The sequence below is a fragment of the Heterobasidion irregulare genome (assembly GCF_000320585.1).
Source record: "Heterobasidion irregulare TC 32-1 unplaced genomic scaffold scaffold_03, whole genome shotgun sequence".
NCBI lineage: Eukaryota > Fungi > Basidiomycota > Agaricomycetes > Russulales > Bondarzewiaceae > Heterobasidion > Heterobasidion irregulare.
In genome coordinates, this window is record NW_009258199.1 from 2,264,141 (window position 1) to 2,283,757 (window position 19,617).

At 54.0% G+C, this 19,617-nt stretch overlaps 9 protein-coding genes across 9 annotated transcripts; 6 read left to right on the top strand and 3 right to left on the bottom strand.

Moving 5' to 3' along the window:
- Positions 1-292: 292 nt before the first annotated feature.
- On the top strand, positions 293-1,739 carry HETIRDRAFT_63265 (glycosyltransferase family 8 protein). Its single transcript, XM_009544995.1, has 2 exons — positions 293-525; positions 581-1,739. The coding sequence occupies exons 1-2, from the start codon at positions 332-334 to the stop codon at positions 1,473-1,475; spliced, it is 1,089 nt and encodes a 362-aa protein (XP_009543290.1). The 5' UTR covers positions 293-331; the 3' UTR covers positions 1,476-1,739.
- A 523-nt stretch (positions 1,740-2,262) lies between these two features.
- HETIRDRAFT_155549 (serine carboxypeptidase S10) lies at positions 2,263-4,405 on the top strand (the record flags this gene model as incomplete). The annotated part of the gene is made up of 11 exons (XM_009545893.1): positions 2,263-2,375; positions 2,445-2,530; positions 2,596-2,622; positions 2,687-2,728; positions 2,784-2,883; positions 2,948-3,101; positions 3,160-3,284; positions 3,347-3,440; positions 3,521-3,619; positions 3,774-4,187; positions 4,252-4,405. The coding sequence occupies 11 exons, from the start codon at positions 2,263-2,265 to the stop codon at positions 4,318-4,320; spliced, it is 1,323 nt and encodes a 440-aa protein (XP_009544188.1). The 3' UTR covers positions 4,321-4,405.
- A 509-nt stretch (positions 4,406-4,914) lies between these two features.
- HETIRDRAFT_433320 (uncharacterized protein) lies at positions 4,915-6,893 on the top strand. Its single transcript, XM_009545894.1, has 6 exons — positions 4,915-4,933; positions 4,987-5,198; positions 5,273-5,439; positions 5,491-5,824; positions 5,886-5,977; positions 6,040-6,893. The coding sequence occupies exons 2-6, from the start codon at positions 5,099-5,101 to the stop codon at positions 6,580-6,582; spliced, it is 1,236 nt and encodes a 411-aa protein (XP_009544189.1). The 5' UTR covers positions 4,915-4,933; positions 4,987-5,098; the 3' UTR covers positions 6,583-6,893.
- Positions 6,894-6,986: 93 nt separating this feature from the next.
- Positions 6,987-8,740, bottom strand: HETIRDRAFT_473198 (uncharacterized protein). Its single transcript, XM_009545895.1, has 5 exons — positions 8,572-8,740; positions 8,393-8,496; positions 8,254-8,337; positions 8,100-8,190; positions 6,987-8,043 (listed from the first exon to the last, which is right to left on the bottom strand). The coding sequence occupies exons 1-5, from the start codon at positions 8,717-8,719 to the stop codon at positions 7,121-7,123; spliced, it is 1,350 nt and encodes a 449-aa protein (XP_009544190.1). The 5' UTR covers positions 8,720-8,740; the 3' UTR covers positions 6,987-7,120.
- A 224-nt stretch (positions 8,741-8,964) lies between these two features.
- On the bottom strand, positions 8,965-10,550 carry HETIRDRAFT_103077 (uncharacterized protein; the record flags this gene model as incomplete). The annotated part of the gene is made up of 8 exons (XM_009545896.1): positions 8,965-9,171; positions 9,225-9,308; positions 9,367-9,606; positions 9,660-9,800; positions 9,851-10,111; positions 10,161-10,304; positions 10,356-10,405; positions 10,487-10,550. 8 exons carry the CDS (start codon positions 10,548-10,550, stop codon positions 8,965-8,967), a joined length of 1,191 nt encoding a protein of 396 aa, XP_009544191.1.
- A 165-nt stretch (positions 10,551-10,715) lies between these two features.
- On the top strand, positions 10,716-12,038 carry HETIRDRAFT_449981 (uncharacterized protein; the record flags this gene model as incomplete). Its single annotated transcript, XM_009545897.1, has 3 exons — positions 10,716-10,892; positions 10,998-11,061; positions 11,113-12,038. The coding sequence occupies 3 exons, from the start codon at positions 10,716-10,718 to the stop codon at positions 12,036-12,038; spliced, it is 1,167 nt and encodes a 388-aa protein (XP_009544192.1).
- Positions 12,039-13,427: 1,389 nt separating this feature from the next.
- HETIRDRAFT_312318 (uncharacterized protein) lies at positions 13,428-13,886 on the bottom strand (the record flags this gene model as incomplete). Its single annotated transcript, XM_009545898.1, has 1 exon — positions 13,428-13,886. One exon carries the CDS (start codon positions 13,884-13,886, stop codon positions 13,428-13,430), a length of 459 nt encoding a protein of 152 aa, XP_009544193.1.
- Positions 13,887-14,500: 614 nt separating this feature from the next.
- Positions 14,501-15,518, top strand: HETIRDRAFT_314375 (uncharacterized protein; the record flags this gene model as incomplete). Its single annotated transcript, XM_009545899.1, has 3 exons — positions 14,501-14,900; positions 14,950-15,171; positions 15,226-15,518. 3 exons carry the CDS (start codon positions 14,501-14,503, stop codon positions 15,516-15,518), a joined length of 915 nt encoding a protein of 304 aa, XP_009544194.1.
- Positions 15,519-15,699: 181 nt separating this feature from the next.
- HETIRDRAFT_35037 (uncharacterized protein) lies at positions 15,700-19,477 on the top strand. Its single transcript, XM_009544879.1, has 12 exons — positions 15,700-15,749; positions 15,834-16,086; positions 16,138-16,218; positions 16,269-16,540; positions 16,600-16,809; positions 16,843-17,094; positions 17,149-17,289; positions 17,342-17,743; positions 17,806-18,073; positions 18,130-18,226; positions 18,286-18,436; positions 18,493-19,477. Exons 2-12 carry the CDS (start codon positions 15,843-15,845, stop codon positions 19,102-19,104), a joined length of 2,730 nt encoding a protein of 909 aa, XP_009543174.1. The 5' UTR covers positions 15,700-15,749; positions 15,834-15,842; the 3' UTR covers positions 19,105-19,477.
- Positions 19,478-19,617: the final 140 nt, after the last annotated feature.

Here is a 19,617-nt window from a genome sequence, read left to right on the forward strand (position 1 = left end):
CCGAAGCTCTCCGAGCTAATAGCTTGAGAGCCACGTATTTGCCTTGAATTTGACTGATCACGGCCCCGGGATTTCTGGCCGGGATGACTTACTATATTTACGGGGCAAAGACTGCCGTGCTCTCCGCAGCTGGCGTCAGACCTCCTTCGTCTAACGGGTATCCTGTGCGCTCCAACTGGCCCGCGCTTTATAATATAAGGCAGGTTCACGAGCTTGCCGCGCACGAACACTTACGCCTCCCTCCGACCCCTTTCCTCCGCCTCCTTTACGACACCACTCCCCCCTCTTATATCTGACCTCCAGGTTGAGGCCCGAGGAGTGTCTCGCGTTCATGACCAACTCACATTCTGATTACATCCCTCTCTTCAACGGGAACCCGGCAGCGTATTCAAAGGGTCGGCAGCGTTGGTTCTGGGGTTTATGCACAGGGTTGGGATTTCTGGCGCTCATAAACATCGCCGTCCTTGCCAAATTCTTTCTCTCGTCAAAGAGCGTTGCAACACCTCTCGATGACTACCAAATACTGTAAGCGATACACAATTTTTCTTCCCTCCTCTCCTAAAGCGCGCAAAACCACTAGCAAACCAAAATTCACAACTGGTCGACAAGATCGCATATCAACCAACCCTACTGATCCCTCCACCCGCGCAGTGGTTTCATCTCTCTATACGGATTCATTCGCCTACCCCGTGGCAACGCTCGGCCATTCCATCAGCGCCTCCAACGTAACCGCCCGCCGAATTCTGATGTACATCCCTTCTCAAGTTTCAGAACACGCGCTTTGCATCGTCCGCTCTGCCGGCTGGGAGCTCCATCCAGTAGCGCGAATCGCGCCTCCGCACGAAGGACATGGCGTCGGGTCGCGCTTTGAGGACCAGTACACGAAGTTGAACCTGTGGGGCCTCGATCGGCTTGGAATCGAGTCCGCCGTGTACCTCGACGCGGACACGCTCGTGCGGAAACCGTTTGACGAGCTTTTCGACCTTCCGTTCGAGTTTGCGGCGGTGCCGGACGTGTTTCCAGACGACAAGGATGGCGGGTTCAAGCTAGGGTTTAACGCGGGCGTTCTCGTGTTGCGCCCCAACAACGACACGCTGGTGAACATGATCGCCACACTGGAGCATGCACGGTATCTCCCCGGCGAGGCGGAGCAGGCGTTCTTGAACTTGTACTACGGCGGAGAGGCCCTGCGATTGCCCTACGTCTATAACTCGAACTTGGCGATCAAGCTGCGAAGCACGGAGCTATGGAAGGCAATGATGGATGATATCCGCGTCGTTCACTACACCACCGTGAAGCCCTTCGACTTTTTGGGGAAAGAGGTGCCAAGCTTAGAGCGGGCGAAGGAGCTTTTAGAGAGTCGGAAGGCAGAAAGAGGCGGGATTTTCAGGGAGGAACTCGGGTGGTGGGAGGAGACATGGAAGAAGACTCTCCGGGAACCCGAGCTGCAGAAGTGTCTCGAGCAGCGGTCATGACAGGGGACATTCGCCGATCACTGACATCATTCATCTACAATTCACTTGAGGGCATACGGGTCGTATGTTGTACTTTCGCAGGTTACCACCATGTCTGTTACATTAGCCAGATAAGTACACCCTAGCTTCATATTGCGTGCATACTGATGTGCACTGTACACCTCCTTTAATTTATGCGCTCAGTTCCCACGACTCATCATGATAGATCATCGAGCCTTGGTATGTAACAGCTAGATCTCGTCGAAGTCCATCGTTTTGAGGCCGAAGCTTTGAAAGAAGGTAGCCAATCAGAGCATCTAATCCGAGAATGGACAGTGCTCAACGTATCGGAGAGCGGTCGGTACACTGCCAAATTAATCCAGCACCGACGCATTTCGCTGAGCACAGGGTTTTCCCGTCGAGGTCCATCGTTTTGAACATCGCTTCAGGCTGTACGAGTACGCTGGTTTTAGTGATATGAGCGCCGGCGCCAGTGATCTACACATCAGACCTTGCGACGCGTGTGGCGGGCGCATATTTATAAATGATGCACTCGCCGCGAAGTTCCCACCGGACCGCGTCGGTTTTCAACAGTTCCCAACTGTGCTGGTTAACTCCAAACATGCTGAAGCTTGGTGTAGTATTGGCGCTCCTTTCTTGTCATGTCGCCTCGAACGCGCTCGGACAATTGCCTATCTCGCGGTCTCCGGAATCGCCTGGTCTGTTCACGAACGTCGTGCCAGACGGGCTGTGCGAAGAGCACGCAGAGGACGTTCCGTACACAGGATGGTCCAACGTCCCCGCGACGATGAACCTTTCATCCATTGATTCGACACTGGATTATACTTCACTTGAGCACCCCGCGTTTTCTGGCTACAGCGTCCGCATCAAAAAGACGGAGTTCTGCGATCACACTGTCAAGTGAGCCAGTTTGATGCAATCGCTTTGATGCGCTCCTGCCTGAAGACGCGACGTCTGCGTCTGTCCCAGCGTCTACACCGGATACTTGGACGTCGATCAAGGAGCGAAGCATCTCTTCTTCTATTTCTTCGAGAGCCGACGCGATCCTGCCCAAGGTAAGAACGCAAACTGCCAAATGCATTCCAACTCAATGACTCGAGGCTGTTGTACGTCACACTAGATGATGTGATGATGTGGATCAATGGAGGTCAGATATCTGCGACCCTTCATCCTATCTGCTGACTTGGAGATCGTTGATGCATTTGCATCAGGTCCCGGTTGCTCTTCGTCCATGGGACTTCTCATGGAGCTTGGTCAGTTGGTCCATGGATGGCGAATACTTTACGCTCCTCTAACACCGGGCGATAGGCCCATGCAGTGTCGATATGAAGAACGTCTCCTCGAATGGGACGATCTGGAACCCTCATTCATGGAATAACGAAGCCAACATATTCTTTCTTGACCAACCGTAAGTTCATTTCATCCGTCGGAAACTCAACGACGATGTGTTCAACCGCCCCAAAAACGGCCAGCGTTGGTGTGGGCTTCTCGTACGCCGACCACGGCGAGACGGTCGAGACGACCGAGGACGCGGCACGGAACGTCCATGCGTTCATCGCCATCTTCTTCGAAACGTTCGACCAGTTCAAAGGGAGGCCTCTGCATCTTGCAGGCGAGTCGTACGGGGTGCGGGATAGGTGCTCAGTAGCTGCTCAAGCGGAGACCGTTGACGGTGCTCTTATAGGGACGGTACCTGCCCGTCTTCGCAGGCGAAATTTGGGACCGAAATCGGTTCGCAGAGGAAGAGGGCCGTCCCGCCATCAACCTCCAGAGTGTCCTCATCGGGAACGGCATCACGGACATCTCGACGTAAGCGCTCGGTTCTTCGCACCGTCTCTGCTTCTTGACCGCCATCCCCGGGACCGTATCAGACTGTATCCTGGCCGGTATGAAATTGAGTGTGGGACGGCTGCTTTGGACGTCCCGTTCCAGTTCATCTCGAGCTGCGTGAGGATGAAAAAAGCCGTGAGCAGCGTCGCTTATCCTGAGGCTGATAGGTTGAATAGTGGGTCTGGCTTGACGGTGTTGTCTTCGGGCATCGATAGCTTCCGCGATGCGAGAAAGCCATGGATGACTATTGCGTGCAGTCATTCGACGAGATGAACTGTCGCGCTGCGGTGAACTTCTGCAATGATCAGCTGAGTGTAGACTACTGGAGCAGCGGTAAGCGCTCCCGACCTTCTTCGTTCCGTTGATCGAACCAGTAGCCTTCTCAGGAAGAAACGTGTACGACATCTCGAAGGTCATTTTAATACGTGCTATGTGACCCTGTTGGCCCTGCACTCATGCCGCTGCCAGATGTGCTTGGGCGACGACCTGTGCTACCTTGAGAATACCGCCATCACCGAGTACCTCGACCAGCCTTCTGTCCGAGAGGCCTTGGGCGTGGAGATCCCGTACGGGTTCGCTCCCTGTTCGAGGGCCGTCGGCCGCGAATTCGACTTGCACATGGACAAATACGCAGTCCCGACGCAGTACTACGTAGCGAACCTGCTCGAGCGCGGCGTCCGCGTCCTCATCTACGCGGGGACATACGATTGGCAGTGCAACTGGGTCGCAAACCGGTTGTGGGTGGACAAGCTGGAGTGGGCCGGGCAGGACGGGTACCGCCGCGCGGCCTGGCGCGACTGGACGGTCGACGGCGCCAAGGCGGGCGAGACGAAGGCGTGGGGCAACCTCACGTTCGCGACGGTGAGAGGGGCGGGACATATGATGAGTATCTGCTTCTGTGGTTGTTATATATACGCGAACTGACGTCCCGTCTGACGGTGTTCACGTCCCGCACGATAAGCCGGCGGAGGCATTTGCGATGGTTTCAAGATGGGTGGCACATCAGAGTCTCTGAGGGGCAGCGGATAAGAAGGTTCATCACATTTTGTTCATTTATTGGAAGGGCCATCAATCAAAGAGATACAGGTGTCGGGTGTGTTTTACGGAGGATCATGTTTGAGGATCAACGATGATAGGTTGATGGCGCGAGCAATGCAATGTAACAGAGCGCGCTAAACGTATGATATGCTCAATGTTCACAAAGCCATGGGATGCAAGCATGACACATGAGAAACTTGATCATAAAACACATGGTGCGCCAAGGTGGAAGACGCTGCGCGGAGCAGAGAAAGCCCACGCAAGCGCAGGTGATGGTGGGGGTGATGGTGGGTGACGTAGAGATAAGATGAGTGTAGGGAATCGCTACTAGAGGAGTCGCGAAGGCGAGGTGCCCGAGAAACCAGAGGAGAGGGACCGAGGGAAGGGAACAGGAGTCGGAGTCGGTGGGGGGAACGAACGTACGATGGACGATGCCATGGAGACCTGTCCCGGCAAGACCGAATTCACTCTGTCCACCAACGCAGGTGGCCCTGCCCCGATTGGTCCATACACCGTCCATCATATAAAGCATGTCATTCGTCCCTGGAACTCATCCTCACCCTTCGCTCTTCTCTCCCTCCTCTTGTTCAGTGAGTCTTCAGTCCCTTCTGCCCCGTCCTCTCTCACCCCAGCAACCTCCCAGCTTTTTGGGCTGCCCGGTAGCGCCCCTGGATCATCCCTCCTTCCTTTCCTTTCATTTTTCCCAGCAGGTTGGTAGAATTGTCCCCGGCGACACCTTTTAGTACGAATCAAAAATGCGTTTCACTGCGTCCTTCGTTGCCCTTCTTTCATCCCTCCTGGTCTCGGCCGCACCCGTCAGCCGGACAGTCACCGACAACAACTTGTTGGTCCTCCGTATGTCCCCCCCTTCCACATTTGGGCAAGCCTTGCCGATCACTCACGCCCCGTGCTCTCCTGATGCATCTCAGAGTTCGCGAACGTCCTCGAGCAGCTGGAGACACAGTTCTACACGCAGGCCCTTCAGAAGTTCCAGACAAGCGACTTCATCTCCGCAGGGTTCTCGTCCGCGCAAATCCCCATCGAAGCGTTCACCGCGATTCAGTTCGATGAGGCCACGCACACGACAATTCTCCAGGTGCGCTCCCTCCCTCGTCCCTTTTGTTCCGTACCTGAATTTGGCCGCTAGGAAACGATCGTCTCCCTCGGTTCCCAACCTCTGAACACTTGCTCGTTCGACTTCTCCTCAGTCCTCACCGATGTCACCACCATGGCAGCAACAGCTCGTCTGGTCGAGAACGTCGGTGTTGCTGCTTACCTCGGCGCTGCCCACCTCGTCACCGATCCTACCATCCTGACGGCCGCAGCTTCCATCATGACCATCGAGGCCCGCCACCAGACCGTCCTGAACATCCTCGCGTCCGGCACTTCCATTCCTCAGGCTTTCGACATTTTCCTGTCGCCCCCTGAAGTCCTTGCCATTGCGGGTGGATTCATCTCAGGCTGCGATCTTGGTATCCAGGGTACGCTTGTTATTCATCATCAGACGCGGGCTTGCGCTCATCAAACGACACTGCCTGTTAGCTAACCCGGCTCTGTCTCTCACGAACACGGGTTCCGTCGGCGAGGGCACCCTCTTGACCTTCTCGTCCCCGGCCATGACTGGCAGCACTGACGTGAGCACGACCATTGTTTTGCATGCGTACGGCGGTTTCTCACGGTCCTGTCCATCTATCAGGGTATGTTCTGCCAAATGATCGCCGGCGGTTTCCCCTTCTCGATCTCGCTCCCCCTCAGCCAGTGCAACGTGCCTGCTAACCTCACCGGCCCCGTCGCGATCTTCATTACGTCGGACAACCAGCCCCTGAACAACAACGCGCGCGACCAGGCTACCGACAAGATCGTCGCCGGGCCCACCATGGCGTTCATCGACAACAAGCCCGAGCTGCTCAGCAGCCTCGTCCGCAATACCGGCAGCAGCAGCGGTAGCAGCAGCAACTCCGTCGACTCGACCACGACGATTAGTCCCTCGCAAGCCAGTGCCATCATCAACAGCGCGTCTGCCGCCACTGCCACCGCCTCCGTGACCGGCTCTGCGTCGCCCGCATCTGCAACGGGTTCCGCGTCTGCTGCCGCCTCCACCGCATCTGCCTCGTCGTCGTCGTCGAACAACGCTGTTCAGGCCGCGGGGACGCTCGGCGGCCCAAACCTCTACGTTGGCCCTAGCCCAGACGGCAAGACGATGGTGCTCGGCTGGAGCACGGTTCCCGCCCCACAGTAAATTTACGGTCGAAGGGGCTCGCGCCCGGAGGGGCATGTGTACTTGATGGACTTTTACTGCAGATCTAGTAGGGTTTGGGGTTTAATGGACTGATATGGACACTTTCAGGTCCTTGACGGACGTGCTATCGCTGCAATGCTTTTTTGATTTTCTGTACTTACCACCGGGCTGGAGGGGTCCATTGGTCGGCGATCCATTTTGTTGAATGGACTTGGCACCGACGGGATGATCGTCGCTCTACATTACTTTACCTACTGGATGTGCTCAATTTTATTCTCGTGGGGATGAGCGCGATGTTCCGCTTGCTCTGGAAGCTGCCTTGTGTTGCCACTTCGTGGATGAGGCTTGTGAAATACGAGTAAAGCGACGATCCTTTATTGTTGGGGAGAGTATGTTTCGCCACTGCGAGAAGGAATGAAGTATGAATTATGTGAGGTCGCTGCGGAAACGCGTGTATGAAAGAAAGAAAGAAACATGGTACACTAAAAGTACATCCACGAGGCCAGAAAATGTCTCTATGATCGGCATATCAGGTCAGTCAATCGTCGTCACTCTCCGAACTGCTACTATAGTCATCAGAATCCTCGTCGGCCACGCCGCGCGCCAGCGCGTTCATCGAGATCGGCCGGCCGGTCGAGACGGGCTGCGGCTCGTCTGGCGGGAACAGACCGTCCCCATCGTCCTCGTCCATCTCTACCGCTTCCATCTGCGCCTGGAATATGTCGTCGAACTCCTCGCCCTCCTCGTCCTCGTCGTCCTCGTCGTCGCCGCCGTCGTTATCGTCGCCGTTATCCTCTGTCATCACGATGGTGAGCGGCTGCATTGTCGCGGTTATCGGTGCGGCGACCTCGTCCCACTCGTCGTCGTCCGAGTCTGCGAGTGGCGCGGGCAGCGGGGGCGCGGGGGACACGGGCGGCGCGAATGCCGCCTGGTGGGCAAGCGGGTCGGGGCCTGATGCGGTGGGCAGTGCGAGGCTGAACGTCGGCTGAACGGGTGGTGGTGGTGGTGGCGGCGGAGAGGCGCGCGCGCGCTTGACTGGTGAGGGCCGGTTGATTTCTAGCTCCTCTACGTCGGGATCGTCGTGTACGCGCTTGTTGCTGGCGGGTTTGGCCTTCGGCTTGGGCGGCGCGCGGGGCTTTGGAGGGGGTGGTTGGGAGGGCAAAGCGAGTGGAGGCTTCTCTGCGGGTGTTGGCTTGTGTGGGAGCGCAGGCTTGGGTTTAGGTGGCGGAGGGCGGGGAGGTTGGGCTGGTGCTGGCCTTTTCTGGAACTTGGCAGCGATGGGGATGTCTTCCTCTTCCTCTTCCTCCTCCTCTTGTGGCAGGGGTCGAGTGGGAACCTCGTCGTCGGGTTCGCCATCCGCGTCTTCGAGTCCTTCTAAAAGCTCCGCCTCTATTTCTTCTGTCGTGGGAGCCTTGAAAGCTGAACGGGCGTTAGAGGGTGGCTCTGGAGCATGGGGTAATGCTACAGGGGGATGTGAGTACGGTAACGCGGGCGATTTCGAACGGGTGGATACGCACGAGAAGCGGAGGCAGACGGTCGTGCCCTCGTAGTCACACGCCTCTTGTGGTTCAAACTGATCAAAGAGTCTAGCTTCTCAAGGGTATATGTCTGCAGATGATGAGCATGAGTGAGACACGGGGACAAGCGAAATGAATGTGCAAGAACACCCACACCCATCCCGGGATCGTATATGAGCACGCACTCAAAGTCCTTCGCAGGCTTCTCGTCACCTTCGAATTCGTGTGCCTCATTTAGCTAGTCGTGGAAACCCGTCAGCGGTTCCCAAGAGTCGCTCCTCACAGGGACAGACCTGCGAAGTCGGCCGCTCGACTCTGACCCCCGTCCCCTCCTTCCCCTGCTGGACCTCAATGGTCCCGGGCTTCGTGGGATCAATAGATTCCGGTTTAAAGTTATCTGCAGCAGCCACAGGTGCCACGCGTCAGCAAAGGGATCGACGCGAGGCGTGGGTGTGAGCGACTCGATACACACATCGAAACGAATAGAAATCTTTCTCTGGGAGGGCCCGTTTGGCGTTGTAAGTTCCCATGCGCATCTTGAGATCCTTGACGAGCGACTGCCCCATCTGAACCTCGTATCGCCCGGGGGCAGGACTCCATGGGGAGGTGCTTGAAGACATCGCAAATGGCGGTGGTGGTGGTGGTAAAGGGGGAAGAAGCCGACAGCCTTGTCGGTGAAACTGGGACCCAGCCGCCCAGTTGCGCGGTAGTGCCACTGCTGCACGGGCCGGAGTCTGGGGTTCAATCGAGATCTGTTCGTCTGCCACAAGCGCTCTTCGTCTTTCGGACTAACAGCTATGGAACGCGCATGCACAACATGAAGTAGAGAAAGTAACTACAGGCGTGAAAGACCAGAGCCGCAGCGTCATGAATCGCCCTCAGCTGCAAAACGTGCCTTCTTTTTCTTCTTCTTTCCGTCCTTGTCTTCACGAGACGGCGCTTCCACAGCCCCCGATTCCCCCTCCTGGCGCTTCCGCTTCCGCTTCTCCTCAACAGTAGGCGCAGCTTCCTCGACAGGGGCGACGAACGCTTCTGCGCGCTCCGCCCGCCGCTTCGCAGAAACTTCTGTTTGCTGAAAGTGATCGTCGTTAAACCCCGTTCTCGCGCCACGGCTTGCGCTCTTACCTTCTGCATCCGCTCCCGGTCCTCCCTCCGCTTCTTTTCGTGAGGCTGGAGGAAGTATTCTCCAGACTCGAGTTGCAGGTCGATCTGTATCCGACGTGCCGATTGGTAACGAACGATCGCGACCCTGGACAATAAAACATACCTTCCGCGGCTGCTGTGCTGGTGGAAACGGTGTGTACACCTTCTTCTCGGGTTTCTGTGCGGGCTCTGGCTCCACACCGGCCGCCTTCCTGGCCTCGTTCTTTGCCTCCACTTTATCGTTCTTCCGCGCGGTCTTCTCGGACGTCTTCAGGTGTTTCCTGCGGAACTGAGGCAGAAAACGGTCCCAGGACTCTTCAGCAAGCTTTGGGTCCTTCGCCAGCTCTCGCTTAATCATGAGCTCCTAGGGGATTGAAATAAGTAAAAAGACACGACAAGGCGGGAGGAAGGGCGGACCTTGATCCGGTATATAGGATGTATGTTCTTCATGCAATCAAGAACTATTCTCCGAACCTCCTTGAGAGATTTATATGGTCCCATGACACTGACAGTGCTGCCCTGCACCAGGACGTAGCATTGTGTCAAGAGTTCTATCGCCTGTCTCAAGATGTTAATGCACGATTCGGACTAAACACCACTATGATCACCTTGAGGGTACTTCCGTCTGGTCCGATGATACGTTGTCTCCGCTTGACAAAGCGCTCCTTATTCCGAACGACATTGCCAATTTTAATGATGTCGCATGCGACATTGTCGTCCAAGATCTTGACCGCCTGACCTACGGCGACTCCACGCGCGAGCAGCTTGATCATGTCGCGCGCTTTGAGGATGACATAGGGGTCATAGGCTTTGCGAGTGGTTCGCACAGACATGGAACCATGAATGAGATCAAGTTGGCATGAGATGCCCTGGAGAAACGTCAAGCATTTCGCCGGATAGGAGGTATTGAGGACTCACATGGGGGTCGAGAGCTCGAGTGACTGCGCTCCAAGCTTCGCGCAAGTATTTTTCGCGGTATTTTGGGAACAGCGTGGCGAAGGAAGACTCTTCAGTGAATGTACCACCCTTGTTGTCGGCAGCCGTGAACGGATCGACCTTCCACTACATGATGGCGAAGTTAGAGTGGTCCCAGATTTTTGACACTATGCTTACACTGTTTTGATATGCATAAGTCGATGGGGAAAGCGCACGAGTGAAATGTGCTCACTGGTCGATGTCGTCCGTGTCCCAAGCTGTTCCCTGCTTTCAGCAAATCTGATAGGCTATGTGGATCCAGAACATACGCTTTTCCTTCCTAAATCGCTTGTTCTTGTTGACGACGACAGTATCGTCACCCTCTGAAGCCATATTGATGGAAGAGTGAATGGGTATTGAGTTGGAACGAGCAAGGAACAATCAAAGTCTACTCAAACTTCACAATTGCCTTTTTTGGACCTACACACTTTTGTTTGACCTTGAAAGGAGCACCACTTCTAGCTTCCACCACATCAGTCTTCCACTGCACTAGCATCCATGGACAACATTCCGGAAGACATTGTCCTTGATGATCTCGACGCTCTTCCTTACGACAATGATGTCCCCTATGAAGAACAGCTTCCATCTCATCCCGAGCCCATATCACTCGCCGACCGCATAGGTCGCAACAAAGTATATTTGCTCTCAGAGACATCTCTTTCTCGAGTCGGCAAGGTGCGCTGGAACATGTCATCGGACGAGCTCGATAACAGGCTCTAACAAGAGAGTTGAACTCCTCCTCTCGTTTATATTGCGCTTGCACTCTCTGCCTCTTGGCAGAGAAAACGCGGCGAAGAGGCAACCCAGATGAAAGCGGAGGAAGAGGAAGAGGAAATGGATGGAGGTATGCCGGGCGTATCTTCATAGTGGCTCATTTGAACTGAATGTTGTGAAGACTCGTCTCGCAGGAACAATGCTATCTTATTGGTCGGCTCACCCATCTCGCATCTTCCAACCGACCGATTATTCGCCTACGCAAAGCACTTCAATGCCACGCCTATGGGCTTAGAGTGGGTCGACGATACCACCTGTGTGCTGGTCTTTCCGGCCAAGTCGGAAGCACAGACCGCATTCAGCCTTCTGCAGAAGACGCTCGACGAGACGCCAGACGAAGAGGGCTTTTCAACGGCCAAGTCTATTCCTATGACGTTTTGGCCACCAGAAGAACGTATCAGCGCCAGCCTCGGTAAAGGTGAGGGCCTGAAGGGGACAATTCGGATGCGATGGGCCAGAAACGAGGATACCAAGAAGAAGGGTGCCAGGTTGGAGAGCCAGTTTTACAAGAAGCACGGTGTGGACGCAGGCAAGGAAGTAGTCGGGGCGCGAAGTCTGGTTACCGCCATCGAAGAGGGAGATTACGAGGGACGAAATTCGTCAAAGCGGAGAAGGAGAGACGATGAGCCCATCAAAGCTCAGCTCGACGATGACATCGAGACATTCTTACGTGAGGACTCGCCAGAGGAAGAGCCGCCGCTGTCTCCACCATCGAAAATGCGATCAGACTACATCGGATCCGATGGCAGGACACTCCTGGAGCGCACGTCGATGATACGCGCGCATCCAGAGACGCTAGCTTCGCGGATCATGATTGAGCTGCCACGTCGCGCGCAGGGACGAGATAGGGATAGGGATAGAGATGAAGGTGGTAGGGCGCCAAGGGCAGGGAGAGACGGCCGGAGGCGGACAGCAGATAGAGAGGGGCCTACACGGAGACGACGGGGTGGTGGCAGAGAAGGACGAGAGCGTACCGAGCCGAGAGAGAAGAAAAGCCAACAAGAGCTTGACGACGAGCTGGAAGCATTTTTGAACGAACGAGACTGAATCCGTGCCGTCTACTGTATATATGTACATCCACCGCGTTACCACCTCTCCGATTATTCATGTCAAACTCCAACTCCAACTCGCAGGGCCGGGCGCGCTTCTTGACCTGCAACAAGACACATCAAAGCTTCGCTCCAATGCTACACCCAAATCAATTGTAATGTTTCTTTTCATTTTCATTGTACGTTACATTGTCCATTTCTCCGCGACGTTGCGACACATACTGTACATTATAAACCAAAGAAATTTTACCTCGCCCAGCTTTCCCGTCTACAAATATGTTGAACGGCTATCTGTCTCAAACGGCGGCTACTATCCTCTATTGTGTCCACGAAGACGGCCCATTATTCGTTATTGAAATCACAAAAGGCACGCGCCTGTGTTGCAACGAACCAATCCGTGTTTTGCCCCCGCCACGAATGATTCGGTCTCGGAAGTCCGTACTGAGTTAAGGACTTCTCGTGTTCTTCAAGGTCATACTGTATCTCGAGCGGTGCGTGGCTTTCGCCTACATCATGCCGAAGAACAAGGTCCCGACAAAGATTTGCTCGGAATGACATCCATATGTGGATGGGCGAGGGCGCGCAATCGTTAACCAAAAGGGTGACAAAGAGAAAGCGTAATCGTCCCGGTGAAGAGAGGGGTGAGACAGCTTCCTGCATCGTCTCTTCCGCTTCGTTTTGGTCTGTAGAAAATCCTGCTGCAGGAGGCGCTGGTGTTAACGGAGCAGGGGACATCTCGATAAGAGGGACAGTAAGTAGGGCGAGGGAGGCGATGTCAGGATGAACGTGACTCGTGGTAGAAAGGATTGTCTGAAATATCTTGCTTCAGCGAAATCAAGTGACAAATGGATCTCGTACCTAAGGCGGGCTAGTGGCCGAAGATGAAGACAGCACATCGGAGGCAGGAGTGAACCTTAGCATGATTAGATTTTGGGCAGCATTGAGCGCGAAATGCGAGGTCAATTTTGGAATCAACGCAGTATGAAGGGTCCACATACTCCTCATCAGGCAAGACCATTTGGCGAGAAGAACTCGCGGTGGTGGAAGAGCTGTATGAATTGGTCAGGCCTGGTTCAGTTGCAGTAAGGTAGATTCACAAGCATAGTCGGGTTCTTCATGTTGCGAGACGCATACGCTGACAGCTTCCGGCGTTTTGTAGAAGGACCACGTGAAATCCAAGAACCTACATTGAAGGAAATGTTGTCGATGTTGATGGTGAGTGCACCAACTTCGGATAGATCACGGCAATGACCAAACACTTGAATAATCAATCGTATTCTCGGGGGATATATCCTCATCCAACTGGCCGAGTGACCATCGAAAACAGCTCTTCAGATTTCCAACCAGTTTCACCGCTGATCGCAAACCAAATACGCAAGGACGCACTCTAACGCAGAGATGCGTTCACTGTCTCGAACATACTCAGATGTATCAACCAAAAAGACCGAGATGCGGGGTCGCTCGGCATTGATTCTCCTTGAGTACGAACTAGACCGGTAAAGGCGGCGAAGGTTGCGGGAAAATCAAGAATGTCATCCTGGTAGTCGTCAGCGTCGGGATTTCCAGGGTACGCAAAAACAGAGATGGCGTCGAGAAGAACAGTGTCGTTCATCGGAGCGTGAGCTTTTGTGCAGGCGAAAACAATCGACTGTTCGGGAAAAGGGACGTCGTTGGGTGGGCTGTACACCCTGAGACTGGATTGGATAGGAGGACCATTGCGGACAGAAATTGTTGTGTCGTAGAGATAATGGAAGGTCGTGACGACTCCGTCATCTACTTTCTGGGAAGAAGACACGCGAGAGGCGCCAGCAACAGCAAGATTGCCAAAGAGCATGAAGGACGACATCGCAAAGCCAGGAAGGTTAGGTCGTTTAGACGCTCGCAGACGAAGACTCTTCTGCCGTGATGGTGTTATAGGGGGGTCGATGACGCTCAACGACGACGACGATGACCTGCAAAGCGGATGCTGCAGAAAAGGTTAACGCGCTAAATGACACGCGCTACGAGCGACGGCATCCGGGATTTGAAAACCACAAAAGTTCCCGAATCGCACATTGTTGGTGCAGATGGCCAGCTGCATGCATGTGTCTCAAACTTACAAGGGACTGGATAAAGAGACCAAGATGCGATCGTGCATTCTCTCAGATGTCCTAACAGAGACTTGGACTCTTCATCGATGCGCAGCCATGCTTCAAGCTTCAAGGGAGAGAACGAGCGAGGTAGATAAGATATAAGCAGGATTGAGCGCAATTCGGTAGAAACAAGTCGGAGTGAACGACTATATCGAGCAATGAGCTGCAATGGGTTGGTGACCGTGTCAGCAAAGAAGACCAAACAAAAGTGTGCCTGTAAAGGTAAAGTGATCTTCTCGCTCGACACCAAGATTCGCCTTGCGAGGCATCTATAAAGTCGGCCACCTGCGACCGCCTTCAAAGCTTCCACATAACAGTATTACAGACCATGACTACGAGCAAAGCGATCGCCTCCCGCTCTGACCCTCGGTTCATCGTCGACTCGCGCTCCGATGAAGAACATGAAGCGGGTTCATCGAGGTCCGGCTTGAAAGAAGCATCTAGAGGCACCGACTCCGAAGACAACGAACCTCACGAGGAGGGGGATGCCTTAGAGGACGGACAAGACGAAGAGTACGGATTGATTGAGGGGATGGATCCGTCAGGCTTTGCGGGACCCAAAGTTGTAAAACCCTTGACTTCGGAGGCTCTTGCAGCATTCAACGCGGCTCACGACAGGGCAGGGGTCATCTACATATCTCGGATCCCACCAGGTATGCGACCCACGAAAGTTAGACATCTTATGAGCCAATACGGCGAGGTTGGCAGGGTGTATTTGCAGCAAGAAGGTGCGCGGGCTATATAATATTCTCGGTACGACGACCGACCCCTATGTAGATGCTAAACGTGCCTATCTCAGGCGAAAGTATACGTCGACGAAAAAAGCCCATTTCACTGAGGGATGGGTGGAATTCAAAGACAAAAAGGTTGCCCGGTCTATTGCTGACATGCTGAATGCACAACCAATCGGAGGAAAGAAAGGGACGCGATGGCGGGACGACATATGGACGATGAAGTACCTTCCAAAATTCAAGTGGAATATGCTCACTGAGCAAGTTGGTAAGTCGCGTAGCTTCCCTACAAATCACGCTCGACCTGACGCATGGTGTACAGCTCACGAAGCGGCCATACACACCGCGCGACTACGCGTGGAACTTTCGCAGTCTAAAACAGAGCAGAAAGAATACCTGAAGAACGTGGAACTTGCACGGGTGTTGGACAAACGCGCCGAGCGGGCACGGCAGGCTGGGAAGGAGATGAAGAAGCCTGAACCGAAGGAAAGGAAAAGGCATGTGGACGGCGAGTCTGGGGAGCAACCTCCTCAGAAGAAAAGAAGGCAGAAACCCGCGCCGGACCTTGAGCAAGCCAACGAGCAGCTGAAGAGTGTGTTGGGTAGCATTTTCTGACACCAGCGACTCATGTATGGCAGAGTATTAGTAGATTAATATAGACTCGTACCCAGTTGCGAATGTGGCTGAAGAGCTGAGCTGAAGCGGAGTGGGAAAACGGAATAGCTACGTGTTGTGGCTGGTTCGTTGTTCTCCATCGCTAGCACATTGAGCATCGCAGACGGCGTTGGCGTTGAAAGCATCTTTCACCGCACCGCTCGCTCTTCACTGTGTTGCGATCGCTAAGAGGTCTGTTCTTCATCATGATCGCTCTCTCTCTGTCCATGGCTCTGATCAGCCGCGCTATATTGTCACTTCCTTCCCTTTCCTTAGTCTCTTAAAATGTCTTGGTCTTCTTCTGTCTATCCTCCCCCTCCTCCTCCTCCTCCTCCGCGTCATTCTCGTTCTCGTTCTCCTTATCGAGGCTCTTATCCTCCACGTGGCCACTCGGACTCATACCCGCCAGCAGACCCGTACCGTCCGGAGTGGGACGCGTATGACAGAGACAGATGGGCTTATGACCGCGAGAAGCCGGCGTATGATTATGGGCGGAGAGGGAGGAGTCGAAGTCCCCCAGCCGAAGAAGGTACGCTTTTTTTTACACAGGTCGAAGTCGATATTTACCTGTCAGTGTTAGCCGGTCGGAAGAGACGCCGCTCTGCTTCACCGTTTGAGAAGGAGCGGTTCGATCCGCGCCCGAGGTACGCAGATGACTACGGTACGTTTGCTGTCTAGACCTTCCCACTGGTATTCTTAAATATTATTTAGACGCCCATTCTCGGTCGTATGGCGGGTATTCCCCGCGCCGGGGTGCATATCCACAACCCGGTCGCCGACCGCCGGCGGATCCGTACACGCTTGACTACCCCGCGACTTTGAAGGTGTATGCCGAGTGGTTCCGCTATTACTACCCACAACAGGCCATCGACGAGGACAATGCCGACAAAGCAGCTGAACAAGAAGCGGGAGATGGGTCGCGGCCACGTAACGGCATCAGAACGCGATGGGAAAAGTACAAGAAGGATTTCGCCGCGTCGCAGGTATATCCGAGACGGTTTATTGTTGGACTTTAGCATGACGGACTCATTGTCTTCCACAGCTTCAAACAATGTTTGACCACCATCGAAAGTCGCCTTGGTTCGCGGAGAAGTATGATCCTTCTCCCGAATTTGTTACACTGCGAAAGCGAGTGAGGAAAGATGGGTGGAGGGGTCGGTTAAACGCTTTCATCGACGATCTAGAGGCTGGCAAATTCGATCCAGACGTCAACCAGGCTGCATCAGAGCCCGCGTCGTTCACAAAGGAGGATGTGAAGCGAGAAGAGGTCAAGAAAGAAAAGGAGGGAGATACGACATTCGAAGACGCAGATGCAGACGGTGTTGCTCCTACAGACGAGAAAGCTGTTGAGAATGCAGTATTAGATGGTGACGATGAGGGTGGTGACAACGAAGGTGGAAAAGTTGAAACTAACGGAAAGGGGTTTTTGGATGCGAAGCGTAATAACCGTGGCGAGGAGATGTCAGTTTTGCCAGAGGGCAATCAGGTTATGATTCGGACCATTCCGCCAGACATCGGTCGGGTCAAGCTCGAGGCAGTGCGTGTCTGGCTATCGCTGCATTATTGCAAACTCGACTCACAGCAATTACAGGCTCTTGAGAACATTCCAGGTTATGTCTACCTTGCTCTAGGAGATCCTCTTCAGAAGAGAAACTACTACCGTGCCGGGTGGTTGAAGTTTCGCGACGATGCCGATATGCCTGCCGCGATGTCAGATCTGAACGAGAAGAAGGTAAATTGGTGCTACGATCGACTCCTCTGCTGCGCCCTTATTCTGCTCGTAGATCGAAGGATTCAAACTCCATGTCATGCACAACACTGAGCCTTTCAGGAACCGCATTCGGTATGCCCCTGAGGTGGCGAGTAGACCTGAGAGACTTGAGAAAGATCTTGAGAAGGCCAAAGCAATCGCTTCTCTCCTAGAATCGGAATATTTGGACCTGCGGAGGATGAAATTTCCCCGCCGGGTAGAACAGATCGGTACAGGCGAAGAGGATGCCAATGGGAACGTGGAACAAGACGTTACAATGGCTGAGACTGAAGTAATCGATGATGCTACAGACGATCCTGAGCCCATCGAGAAGGGTACAGATGCTATCGAACGCAGAATTGAGAAGCTTGTTGCAGAGCTGAGAGAGTCAGGCTCGCAGGAGTTTGGTGACGAAAAGGAGGTGAGTCTGAAAAAGGTGTGTCTCCCAGACTCATCGATTGTTCCAACGACCTGACTCGGTGATTACTCTTTTCGTAGACAGAGCTGTCGCTTGACCTGTATTTGGCATATCTTCGTTCAGCGTTTCACACATGCTATTACTGCGCAGTCATAACCGATCATCTTGAGGAACTGCAGCGCAAGTGTATAATGCATGTAAGAAAGCCATTATCGAAGGCGCTAAAGGATGAGATCAAGGCAGCAGAAGCCGACAAAGCCGCCAAAGACGAGGAGCAAGAGGTGGACAAGGAGAAAGAAAAAGACAATCCTACCAAACCCGCGGATGGGAGAGATTGGAAACGGAATGGTGCGTCCGAGTCGTCGATCGTCTTGTCGCTTTGTTGGTTGAACCTTGTTCAAAAGACGAACGATGGCTGGAATGGCTAGACTCGAAGATAGCCCTCCTCATCGACCGAGACGGCGTTGATCCTCGTCAGTATGGTGGCAAGAGCTATGATGAGTAAGTCATTCGTGTAATTCAACGATAACGACGGCTGTATCTGAGTCCTGCTTGCACAGGGAGCTGTCGAAAGCTGTAGAGCCCTTCGTCAAGCAGGAGGACGAGGGTAAGTTCCGCTGTAAGACGTGTCAGAAGCTCTTCAAGGCTACTTCGTTTGTCGAAAAACATATTGCGAACAAACACGGGGAGCTGGTGAAGCATTTGGACGACGTAAGAATAGTCTTGTATTTTCCACTTTCGATCCGCTTCAGCTGCTCTATTGTTAGATCCCTTATTTCAACAACTTCGCTCTCGATCCGCACCATATCCAACCATTTTCACATCCACCTGCCGCAACTGGCAATAATCAAGCGCCACCTCCCCAGGCCTATGGCCTTCCAGGGCCCGTGACTTATCCCCCTCCCGGCGACTACGGTCGTGGTGGTCCATATCATCCAGCATACGCTGAACGCCATGGCTTTCCGCAGGCGCCGCCTGCCCTCTATCCTGGTACTGTCTACTGGGACCCGTACACGTACCCTTACACTCCTGGTACATACCCTCCTGCTCGTCGAGATGAAGGACTCGGTGCCAAACGGTTGAGCGATCGCATCAGCGGATATGCGATCGGATATGATCCTTCCTCAGAGCCTACCAATGTACCAGCATCTGCTGGTTTGCCCCCTAAGCCGGCAGCTGCGGCACTCGAGGCTGTGCCTATGGAAGAGAATCGCGGCCGGAGAGGCGGACGTAGGGGTGGCAGAGGAGGCGACGCGAGCGGTCCGCCCCCGCCCCCGCCGCCGGATGCGAAGGAAGATCCCAGAGCGGCAGCTGGAAAGAAAGTCAGCTACCACGACATGGACCTTGTCGCCGAGGGCGACGTGGAGTTGCAGTATTGACCTATCATGGCGTCGTCGTCTGATTCAACGTGTAATTTTTTGCTCAGCATTATTTTGGACAAGCGTACGACTGTTTTATTTGGTGTCCAGGCTGCGAAGTGGTCCGGTGTGCTTCCGGTGTTGATGTCGGCGTTAGCTGATAGTTGTATATAGTCAAAACCGCCAGTCCTGCTTTTTATCTGTTTAAATGATGATCGTTGCGCTTAGAATTGATCTCGCGGTAGGTAACGTTCAGATCTCTATCAGTAGGCGTCGCAGGAAGAGAGTCGTTGCTGGGTGCACGCTGGGATGTGGCGCAACGACCTTTCCTTATCAGATTGCATTCGCACAGGGGTAACGATAGGCACAGAATAGATTGAAGTTTGTTTGGCCTATTTAGGGAAACGACATCTTGTGGAAGCATTGCGAAAATGACGATTCGAGCCTGCGGGACCGAACACCCGACCCGCAGGAGCTCGCAGGAGCAGGCGTACTAGAATCGGGCGCTCTGGTATCCGTCATAGTACATAACTA